This window comes from Somniosus microcephalus, chromosome 9 (genome assembly GCF_052327205.1).
Source record: "Somniosus microcephalus isolate GS21.2 chromosome 9, FLI_Smic_1.0, whole genome shotgun sequence".
In the NCBI taxonomy this organism is placed as follows: domain Eukaryota; kingdom Metazoa; phylum Chordata; class Chondrichthyes; order Squaliformes; family Somniosidae; genus Somniosus; species Somniosus microcephalus.
Genome location: NC_140995.1, coordinates 37,406,914 through 37,419,209, shown reverse-complemented (window position 1 = coordinate 37,419,209; position 12,296 = coordinate 37,406,914). Strand labels below are relative to the sequence as shown.

The window sequence follows — 12,296 nt, the reverse complement described above, 5'->3', positions numbered from 1 at the left end:
GGAGGGAAGGCTGTAAAGGTAAGTAAAACTTCTTTAAACACACCAAACACACTTACCTCTGCTGTCATGCACCCATCACTCACCTGAACACTGACATCTCGAACCCTCCAAGCCCTTCAGCCCGACGGCCCACCTCGCAAACTTGGCGTGGTTTGGAGCCGTCGGGAATCCCAAACTTCAGGGATAAAAATAGGGATTAGGATAAAAACTGCCTATTAACTACCTGTTAACAGGCAGTTAATTGGCACTAATCCCCTTCCCGCCTCGGGGAGGTGGGTCCCAGTGCGGGTCAGGTACCCGCCTCCTTTGAAACTGGCATGGAGGCGGGTTGGGGGTGGGATGGGTTCGTGCCCCCCGATTTCGGGATTTTAACCCCCCACACGCCTCCAATCCCGCCTCCATGGCCCAATGAAAATCCTGCCCATTGTTTCTTTTAGAGTCGTGATTTTTTTTTTTCTGTGTGGGGGACCACCTGCAAATATTCGCACAGTCTGCATAACACCCGATCTTAATTTTTTGTTAATTCATTCACAAGATATGGGCGTCGCTGACAAAGCTAGTATTTATTGCCCGTCCCTAATTGCCCTTGAGAAGGTGGTGGTGAGCTGCCTTCTTGAACCGCTGCAGTCCGTGTGGTGAAGATACTCCCACAGTGCTGTTAGGGAGGGAGTTCCAGGATTTTGACCCAGTGACGATGAAGGAACGGCGATATATTTCCAAGTCAAGATGGTGTGTGACTTGGAGGGGAACTTGTAGGTGATGGTGTTCCCATGTGCCTGCTGCTCTTGTCCTTCTAGGTGGTAGAGGTTGCTGGTTTGGGAGGTGCTGTTGAAGAAACCTTGGCGAGTTGCTGCAGTGCATCTTGTAGCTGGTACACACTGCAGCCACGGTATGCCAGTGGTGGAGGGAGTGTATGTTTAAGGTGGTTAGGGTGCCTATCAAGCAGGCTGCATTGTCCTGGATGGTGTTGAGCTTCTTGAGTGTTGTTGGAGCTGTACTCATCCAGGCAAGTGGAGAGTATTTCATGATACTCCTGACTTGTGCCTTGTAGATGGTGGAAAGGCTTTCATGGAGTCAGGAGATGAGACACTCACCACAGAATACCCAGCCTCTGACCTGCTCTTATAGCCACAGTATTTATATGGCTGCTCCAGTTAAATTTCTGGTCAATGGTGACCCCCCCAGGATGCTGATGGTGGGGGATTTCGTGATGGTAATGCCGTTGAATGTTAAAGGGCGGTGGTTGGACTTTCTTGTTGGTAATAGTTATTGCCTGGCACTTGTAAGATTCGCAAAATTTGTGCATTTCCCCGAAGGTTATTATCGATAAAAGGGACCTTGCGTGGACATTTCTTTGAAATTAAAAAGGGTGCCCAAGATGGCGTCCGTGCCTCGTGGCAGAAAGCCTGCGGGTCTCCAAAATGGATTCTGCAACCCAGGCTGTTTGAGGTAAATCGAAAATAAGGCTGCAGGTTTCCTGTGAACAGAACTTTGTGATTTCGGACCCAGACAAACTGAATTATGTATTAGGCCAAATCAGAGGCAGATCTGAATTCAATGAGGCCTACAGTTAAAGCCATCAAACAGTCTGCATACATATCAGAAACAAATTAAACACATCCATCCAGGCTGGACAAGCCCATCAAGGACTTTCAGGACAATACGAGTCCATTATCGGGCCGGTAGAAGCAATTACCGGCCATCTAAAAACCCGTCAGTATAGATTGCTACCATTATTTTAAATAGCCCGCCAAAAATAAAACAAAGAACTAACCTGATTTGGCGGGCAGATAAGGTTTTTCAACGAAGGTATAATTGAAGGCCCCCAGGTAACAATTGGGGGTAGTCGTTGGAAGAAGAAGAAGAAGACTGCTGCTCGGCTGCTGTCGGTATCGCCGCTCCCCGGTCCTTCGGCCCCTCGCCCTCGTGGCTGCCGCCCTTTCCCCCGTCCTGCGCTTACCCCCTGGCCTTTGCCCGTGCCCTCTCCAACTCCATCTAAACTCGCCCCGACACCGGGTCGGGCGAACACGGGCAATTCAGGCCAGGCGAAGCGGGACGCGATGAAGGGAGGAGGAGGAAGAACACCCAGGGAAGGCCAACTGAGGGTAGACTTCGAATTATCGGGCCTTCAGCCTCAGCTGACCTGCGAGTATCTTCATGCAAACTCAAGCTGTCGGCAAAGAATCATCCCTGCAAAGTAAAGTACCCAAGCAGAGACCGTAACTTTGGGGTACTCAAACCTGGACAACGCCCTTGCAGCACCCGGAGCCCACGTGACGATGGCAGGCTCCAGAGAGCACCAAGAGCGAACCCCGAACCCAACCGCTGTTTTGAGTCTAGCAAGCCCTTTTTTTATTGGTGAGCATGAATTCTGACCCCTCATAGATTAACCTAGTTAGGTATAGGGGGTGGGATAAGGATAAGGGGATTGTTAAGATAGTCGTTTTCCCTCGATGTGCCGTGTGTTCCCCATTCCCCGTATAAGTATAGTATTATTATGACTCTCTTGTAATTTTTGCCTGCAGAAGTGTACACTAATGATTTTCCATAAGATTGTATCGAGTTTTCCTCTTCAATAAAATCTTGGTTTTGTTTGCATCCAACTTCCTGTCCACGCGAGTCTTCTCTGTATCGCTGCCTGTATCTAAGTCCGGTGTTCAGAACCCAGGGGGCGAGCGATTCGAACCGCTCAAGGAAGGTAGTCAGAGCCAAAGCTGACTGACCCAAACACGCCTGTGCAAAAGCCCCCTACACACTTGTGTGGCATGAATGTTACTTGCCACTTATCAGCCCAAGCCTGAATGTCGTCCAGGTCTTGCTGCATGCTTCATTATCTGATGAGTTGTGAATGGAACTGAATCATCAGCAAACATCCCCATTTCTGACCTTCTGATGGAGGGAAGTTCATCATGAAGCAGCTGAAGATGGTTGGGCCTAGAACACTGCCCTGAGGAACGCCTGTAGCGATGTCCTGGGGCTGTGATGATTGGCCTCCAACAACCACAACCACCTTCCTTTGTGCTCGGTATGACTCCACCCAGTGGTGAGTTTTCCGCCGATTCCCATTGACTTCAATTTTACTAGGGCTCCTTGATGCCACACTCAGTCAAATGCTGCCTTAATGTCAAAAGCAGTCACTCTCACCTCACCTGAATTTAGCTCTTTTGTCCATGTTTGGACCAAGGCTGCAATGAGGTCTGGAACCGAGTGCTCCTCATGGAACCCAAACTGAGCATCGGTGAGCAGGTTATTGATGAGTATGTGCTGCTTGATAGCACCGGCTAAAGACAAACAAGCCTATCATTGCAGAAAATATGTTTTATTAGTATATGTTTATATACAGCAACAGAAATAATCTGTTTGTAAGTCAACAGATACAGAAATGTACAGAAATCTGATTGCAAGTGGACAGAAATCTGATGGCCTCTTGGGATCCCTTTGTGTGCTCTTAGGGTTCAGGGGTCTCAGTTTGAAAACTTCTAGGGGAATGATTTCTCTTCCTTCCCCCACCACTTTGCCTGTGTTTTAGACAGGCGTAGCGTGCCCAAGGTATGCTGTGCCTGATCACATCTGATTTTATTATGTCTCATCATTAGCATTGGCCGATTGCACCCCTGGAACAGACCCAATCCCTTGCAGGGCCTTGATCCTTAGAATTACAGATGGAAATAGTGACCCAGCTGCCAGCTCAGGTCTGCAGCTATGGACCTGGTCACTGGCCTCAGGGAAAACAGCAGCCAGCAGGCTTCTAGACTATAAGGCCCATAGAACAGTTGGAAGGGAAAGGTAGTATTTACTTTTTCAGGCCTCCCTTGTTTGCTGCTTGCCGTGCTCAGATCTTCAGTACAAGAGGGTTCCAGATTAGTGTTGCCAACCCTCCAGGTTTGCCCTGGAGTCTCCAGGAATTAAAGACTAATCTCCAGGGCACTGCTGCGGGCAAAAAACCCAAGAGTAAAATTTACTTTAAGCAATTTTGTTTACCAGTTATAAAAATATTGGACATGGGAAAATGGCTGTTTGACTGACAGTCGAGAACCGGGTAATGAAGAGTCTGTTCGCTTTCCAATTAGTGTGGGAAGACAGGGCACCACGAGTATGGACATGTTGGTGACCAATGGCAGTTGTGAAGGCGGAGCAGTTGGAGACAGGATGAAGGGACAATTACTAGTCCTAGCCCCTACCCTGGATCAGGTGTATTCCTCAGACGTTCACTTTCAACTAAAGTTTGAGGTAGCCAAATCCTAAAGACGCTTAATTGGGTCTAAAGGTCTGGACTATCTCTCCCTAAAGGAAAGGAACAACCTGAAAATGTTACTGTCCTCCAGATAGCACTTTTAATAAGTTTAGCTAGACTGTAACGTTCTGCATATTATGAGGGTCTGGAAAACTCCCCCAGAATTCTGCAACTCCTCACCAAAGAGTGTACAGTAATTGAGTTTGTGAGTTTTTGATACAGAAGTCTTATGTGAGACAATTCTAAAAATATATAGCTTTATTAAAGAACCGACATGTAATTTACAGTTGGTGAGTCAATCGCAACATTAACAGTTCCAAAAAGAGAAAGCTTACAATCCTATTATCTGAGAACATTACTCTCAAATCTTAACTTCGCTACAGTTTTACAGTTCTTAAAGTTCTATTCAGGAGATCCACCAAAATCAAATACCTTTGACCCCCGAGGTACAAAGAATTGGAGCCTTACAGAGCCGCCTCTGAAGCCGAGAATCGCTTTGCCCAATTACAGCGAGTCTACTTCCCATTTGAGAGTTCAATATTTATACCCTTTTCCAGTGGTGTTTCCTTTATGATTTTCTGCTGATGTAAGCTAATTATCTCTAGTCATTTTTCTGCTGACCCCTGCAATTCTTACAGTCACCTCAGCGGTAGCATTATAGAATTATGTCTCTTCTCTAGGTGTTCTAAGTTTACCATAAAAAAGTGTTACGGCAGGCGTGTTTTTTACTTGATGTCATTTTTACGAAGGCAGATGTTTCTTACTTTTATGTGCTTCTTTACGAAGTGTAAATTAGAACACCTTGTCCAGGGTGAACCATTGTTTCATTCCGAAAGGTTCAGCCTGCCGGAGCCTTTAACCTTCTGTTTCAATAAGGTTATTGATTCAGTGTCAACATCTTATCACTATAGCCAGAATGCTTTCACAGCTTTTTCATAGTTAGGTTTCTAGATTTCCAGACCCAGTTTGTCATGTTTTAATAAGGCCAGAATTCTTTCATAGAATGGTGTATTTTTCTGAATAGGTTATATGGCTCATTCCTTCACAAGGAAGTCATGTGATGACACCTCCAGGAATATGTCCAACCAGATTTGGCAATCCTATTCCAGGTGCAAGGCCCAATGTCCTCTTCTTCTGCCACTCCTCAAACTGGGCACCTTTCCAATTAAGTTTTAGAAAAATGAGACAGGAGCACCAGAGACACCGCCTCCTACCTCCTTTACATGCCCATACTTTGCCTGCAGGGATCCTAAGTGCAGCCTGAAGATGGAAGGAGGCTGCAGGTGAGATTCTTTCCTTACCCCTTATGTTTTTAGGAGGACATGTGGGCCTAAAGGAATTCTGGCTGCTGCCAAGTCTGGTAGCCAGGAAAAGATCTGTAAGTCTTAGAGGCCTGCACCTGTGCTGGAACTTCCTCCTCCTTTTGCAGGAAGTGGGCCTCTGCCAGGGGTGCCCTGGGTCATATTGATGGCCTGGTGCAGGAAATAATCACAGTTTGGGTGCGCTGGTCCTGTCCAGGGCCAGGACAGTTGGCCCCAGAGTTTTCTAGGTATTTCCCTTTTAAATTGCATCAACAAGTTCTTTCATACTTTTTTGGGGAACACTGTCCGATACACAAATGCTTTTTGAAGTGTCAGAAGGTTGTATACAGCAAGGTCCCAAATAAGCAATGTGATAAAAGGCCAGTCCATCTATTTTTGGTGGTGTTGGTTGAAGGATAAATGTTTTGGAAAACTCACCTGCTCTTACTTGAATAGTACTGTGGGACTTTTACATCCAGCTGAGCAGGCAGACTCATCCAAAAGAAACAAGATCTGATAATGCAGTACTCCTTTAGGACTGCACTGATTGAATAATTTGAGAGGAAGTAGCTTTGGTAGGGGGCCAGATCCTATCAAAGCCATTGGAGACAATGACGGGCGATTTATCAAAGTATTAAAGGATGTAGCATTAGCGCCTAGGATGGTATAAGGTATTCTGGCACTGGGAAAGAGGGAGCAATGTTGATCCTAGATGATAGGGGATGATCTGTCACACTTCAAAAGGGGCAGAGATACCTATTGTGTGACAATAGCTCAGTTTTAGATGAGTGTAATTAAAATATTTTGTGTAAACTAATATTTTGCATCATATTTTACAGGGTGAAGATGGAATTCCTGGGGAAAAAGGAGATAGGGGGCCTCATGGAAAAATGGTAGGTTGTCTTACATTAAATATGTACAACATGGATTTTAATTACATAAATGCCAAAAAGATGAAGTATCAACTAATGGCTATTTAAGGAAATTTGAAGATGTATAATTTTGTTTATGTATTCTAACTTACAAAACTTGTGTTTTATTCATATTATTGTTACATTAGTATTTCATCATTTTGACAAAAAATTATAAAAAATATTTCCATATCAAAACTTTTATACTACAAAACAATCGCTAAAGAAGATCCAAACAAACTGCACATGTTTACAAAGATTTTGGAAGCACGGCAAAAAACTAGCAACAGGTAATCCAGTGCACCCAGGTACAGTAAGTGTTATCTACTTTCACCAAAAATTCTCCTCCCATTGGCGGGTTCAAGGCAGAGCAGAGTACATCTCACCAATGTGAATCCACCACTAACCAGCTACAATTCCATCCTGGGACCTTCATTTGCTATGCAGGGCAAGCTTGGAATAGTAATAAAAACAGAAAATGCTGGAAATACTCAGCAGGTCAAGCAGCATCTGTGGAGAGAGAAACAGAGTTAGCGTTTGAGGTGGATGACCTCGCATCATCAATCTGCCCACTTCCTTTTTTTAATGTAGCGGGGACGAGGGGCAAGCAGCTAACCCGCTCCCAGGAGGTGGGTTGACACTTTAAATATTATAATGACACTTTGTGCCTCATTTTGAAGCACCATTTTAAATTTAACTCTGCGGCAGTTAAAGGAAGGCGAGGACTGGTGGAACCAGGAAGTAAGTGCCTTTCCACTTACCTGCTGCATCCAGCATACCTGCCTCAACAACCCCCCCGCGATCAGACCACCCCCCACCCCCCGCCACCACACCAACCCTTCCGATCTCCCACTGACCTCCTCCACAAGGTCTCTGACTGCCCCCACGAGACCTCCGATCCCTCCAACCACCCTTGGCCTCCGACCTCACCTCCCTAGCCTCTGATCTCCCCCGGCCTCCGACCCCTCTGCCCCCTCTCCCCCCACTACGAGGCCTCCGATCTCTGACCCACCCTCCGGTTTCCGATCTCCGACCACTGACAACGCCGCCACCGGCCTTCTGATCTCCGACTCCCAGTCCCTGACACCACCACCCATGCCCCCCCCACCCCCACATCCCCGGCCTTCCAATCCCTGACGCCCGACACCTGACCCCGGCCTTTCAATCTCTGACCTCCAGCCCCCCACCCACCTTCCGGCATTCCAATCTCCAGCAGCTGGCACCCCCACGCCCCCACGCACCCCCGGCCTTCCAATCTTCAATTCCCAACTCCCACCCCCCCCCACCCCGGCCTTCCAATCTTCAATTCCCAACTCCCACTCCCCCCCACCCCGACCTTTCAATCTCTGATCTCCAAACCGACCCTTCTCCTGGCCTTCCCATCTCTGGCCGCCGATCTTCGACCCACCCCCTCCAGCCTTCCGATCTCTGATCCCCAGCCCCCAAATCCCCCTCTGGCCTCTGATCCCTCCCTCCCTCCCTCCTCTCTGCTCCCCGGCTGGGGCCTGGTGGTGCAGGCCTACGCGCCCGACAGCCAGCATTCTCTTAATCTGTTAAATTTGGCAAGGCCTGAGGGAAACCCGTTCTTCCGGTTTCCTGACCACAATCCAGCCCCACCACCACCCCAGCTCCCTCCCCGCCTCCGAGGTAAAATCCTGCCCTTGATCACAAAAATTTAAGCTGACACTCCAGTGCAGTACTGAGGGAGTGCTGTACTGTTGGAGGTGCCGTCTTTCAGATGAGACGTTGGGCTGGATTTTCATTGAGGAGTCGGGTAGGAGGCGGGACTACAACTTTCAGGGTTGTAGTCCCGCCTCCATCGAGTTCTAGCCAACGCACGCGATTTTGACTTGATTGACCTTGTTGAGCCCACCTAGCGGGCACAGCAGGCCAAGTAAGGGCCACCCGGCAACAGGTGACGTCACAGATTGATATTTCATCTGTCAAGACCTTTTGACAGATGAAATATCAGCGTTTCACAGCTGTTTGAAGCTGTCAAACACTGACAATCTGTACTCCAAGTTAATTACTTCCTCTCAGGATGATTTAGAGATCTCCCCGGAACAGAAAGCTGAATGCTGGAACTTTTGACAGATCGCGGCCATTCTGCTTTCTGTGCCAGTGAGATGAGGGACTCCCGAGACTGTAGTGTATGTACCTCTAAGGGGAGAACTACTTTTTACACCTCCTGTATACTGTAGTACCGGCAGTGACCACACCTGTATATAAACCCTGAGTAGGGATCTGTACTGTTAGTTTTAGAGTAACCCTCATCCAGTAAACACCTGTTGATTGTTCCTCTGCAGTCTCTGTCTATTTGTTGAAGGACACCATACATCAAGATTCACGGATTTAACATTGGCGACGAGTCAATTCGAACCTACCTGCAACTCTGCAGAAGAAGGCCGATTCCACCAGCACGGGCATCGACCATCCAGCGGAGACTCCAGCGAGACGGGCTGGCAACAGGTATGGTGCAGACCCTTCCCGCACAGCGGCGGCTAGAGCCGACCGACAGCACAGGAAAAGGCCAAGCAGCGTCGACGGGAGCAGAGAGAGGGTAAAGCGCACAGGGCGCAGCCGGGGTTCAGGACCGAGCGGCATCAACGAGAGAGGCGCGCAGGAAAACGCGCAGAGTGCGGCCGGTGTTCAAGAGCTGAGCAGCGTCCGCGGGGGAAGAAAGGAAAGCGCGGGAGACGCCATTTTTGAGCGCAGCGGAGAAGAAGGGAGAGCGCGGGAGACGCCATTTTGAGACACAGTGGAGAAGAAGGGAGAGCGCGGGAAGAAAGGAAAGCGCGGGAGACGCCATTTTGAGCCAGTCTAACCACACCCAGGGATGCCGAAGAGTGGCAGTGTCACAGCGTTCGACAATGAAGTCGAAGATTGGGCGACATATGTAGAACGCATAGAAGTGTACTGCAAGTCGAATGAAGTGCCAGATGCCAGGAAAGCACTGGTATTGTTGAATTCCATGGGTGCAAAAACGTACGGCTTACTGCGAAACCTAGTAACCCCAGAGAAGCCAGTGGAAAAGGATTTTGAAAGCATAGTGGCAATCCTACAGGACCACTTAAACCCCACACCGCTGCTGATAGCAGAAAGATTTAAGCTTCACAAAAGGAACCAGCATAAAGACGAAAGTAATGCTGAGTATTTAACGGAACTGCGCAAGCTATCGAAACACTGCCAGTTTGGAACGGGACTAGCAGATACTTTAAGGGACAAGTTTGTGTGTGGGCTTCAAAGTGAAGGAACCCAGAAACGGCTTCTATCAGAAAAGGATCTTACACTGGACAAGGCTTTCAGCATGGCAGTATCACACGAAGCAGCCGCACGGGGCGCTGCAGAGATACAATGGAGACCGCAAGAATATGGCACAAATGAAATGTCATATTCAGTGAAGTGTTATCGCTGTGGCAGAACAACACATGACCATAAGGATTGTTGGTTCAAGGACCAAGTGTGCAGACAGTGTGGAAAAGTAGGACACATAGCAAGAGTCTGCAGGTCGGGAAAGAAAACCAGCAGCAAGAAATCTCCACAGGAGAAGTACAAAAAGGTACATAAGGTGACGGAGAGTAGTTCAGACGAACAGAAAAGTGATACAGACTCCGGAAGCAAGGAGCTGGGTTGTCTGAAACTACATAATGTAATCAAAATGGAGGATCACCAAACTATCTGGGTCACGCTCAAGATAGATGGAGTCCAAGTGAAAATGGAATTGGACACAGGACCAGCCCTAACAGTCATAAACCGAAGGGACTACAAGCGGCTATTCTCACATATACCCTTGAGAGATACAGAGATTGTCTTGAAGATGTACACGGGGCAAAAAGTCTACCCCAAAGGAAAAATAAGGGTGAACGTGATATACAACGGCAAGGAAACACCAAAAATGGACCTATATGTATTGCCAGATGGAGGACCACCACGACTAGGACGTGAATGGATCCGGAAGATACAATTAGATTGGCATTCCATACAAGCACTGACGGTAGATGCCAAAAAGGATGATGACGTCACACCTGGACGACTGTCAAAAATGCTAACTGACGCACAAGAAGTGTTCCAGGAGGGACTCAGAACACTAAAAGGCATAACAGCGATGATCAAAATAGAGGAAAATGCAAGCCCAAAGTTTTTTAAGGCCAGACCGGTGCCTTATGCGATCCGCCCAGCCGTCGAAGCAGAGCTGGAAGGGTTGGAACATTCCGGAGTACTGTCCAAAGTGGACTGGAGCGAGTGGGCTACACCCATCGTTCCTGTAATGAAGAGGTCATTGAGTAATACGCCTGGGGAACCAAAGAAGGTTCGCATCTGTGGGGACTTTAAGGTGACAGTGAACCCAGTCCTTCACACGGTACAATATCCGCTTCTGCAGATTGAAGATATTTTCGCCTCGCTATCTGGAGGAAAACGCTTCACTAAGATTGACCTGGCCCAAGCGTACTTGCAAATGGAGGTAGAAGAAGCCTCGAAACAGTACCTCACGATCAACACTCACAAAGGTCTCTACCAATACAACCGGCTGGTGTTTGGGGTAGCATCAGCTCCGGCTATTTGGCAAAGGGCAATGGATCAAGTCCTGCAAGGGATTCCAGGGACCCAGTGTTATTTGGACGACATCCTGGTCACAGGCGAAAATGACAGTGATCACCTCGCCAACCTGGAGCAGGCGCTCACTAGATTGAAGGAATATGGGCTCCGAGCTAATCGCCACAAATGCGAGTTTTTCCAGAAGCAGATCTCGTATTGTGGCCACGTTATTGATGAAGTGGGGTTACATAAGTCCCCTGAAAAGATTGAGGCAGTAGTCAAGGCTCCAGCACCGGAAAATGTGTCACAACTGAGGTCGTTCCTCGGGCTGGTGAACTATTACCATAAGTTCTTGCCGAATTTGTCTACAGTACTACACCCACTGAACACCCTACTGCAAACGGGGGTACCATGGAAGTGGAATGACGAATGTAAACGAGCTATCCAGAAGTGCAAAGAATTGATCACATCAAAAGAGGTGTTGGTTCATTTCAACCCAGCACTTCCTATTCGGTTGGCGTGTGATGCATCACCCTAAGATATTGGAGTGGTGCTGTCGCACAAATTCCCGGACGGCTTGGAGAGGCCAGTAGCCTTTGCGTCTCGGTCACTAACCTCAGCCGAGCATAACTACGCCCAGATTGACAGGGAGGCCCTCAGCCTAGTGTGGGGAGTGAAAAAGTTCAACCACTATCTGCACGGGCAGAAGTTCACCTTGCTGACTGACCACTAACCACTTGTCTCCATCTTTAATCCAAAGAAGGGCGTTCCGGTCATGACTGCGCAACGGCTACAAAGATGGTCCCTTTTTCTAGGGGCGAACCAATATGAAATAGAGTATAAGGGCATGAAACAGCATGGAAACGCTGATGGGCTATCACGCCTGCCACTGCCTACTGCGGAGGAAGCACCAGCAGTGGACCCTGTCGAAATATTTTATTCGACTATAATTGAACGCTTGCCAGTAACTAACGCGGATATAGAGGAGACCCGAAATGACCCGACACTGTCTCGGTATATGGTTTGACGGTGACGGGATGGCCAACACATGGCGACTCACTGTTGCCAGCATTCTCATCCAGAAGAGAACAGCTGTCAGTATGCCAGGGAACCTTGATATGTGGATCCCGAGTGGTAATTCCACCCAAGTTAAGGGAGAGAGTGCTCAATGAGCTTCACGAAGGCCATCTGGGAGGGGTGAAAATGAAAAGCCTTGCTAGGGCTTATGTGTGGTGGCCGGGGATCGATCAGCAAATCGAGGACCTGACAAAGAGCTGCTCAGGATGCCAGAAGGTCCAAAATGCACCACCACAT

General features: G+C 48.1%; 1 protein-coding gene across 1 annotated transcript in view; it reads left to right on the top strand.

Annotated features, from left to right (window-relative positions):
• The window catches only part of col21a1 (collagen, type XXI, alpha 1), a 639,396-nt gene that overhangs the window by 445,361 nt on the left and 181,739 nt on the right, over positions 1-12,296 (top strand). Inside the window, exon 19 of the mRNA XM_085996520.1 lies at positions 6,375-6,428. Within this exon, the coding sequence (XP_085852646.1) occupies positions 6,375-6,428 (54 nt within the window). The remainder of the gene's footprint in view (positions 1-6,374; positions 6,429-12,296) is intronic.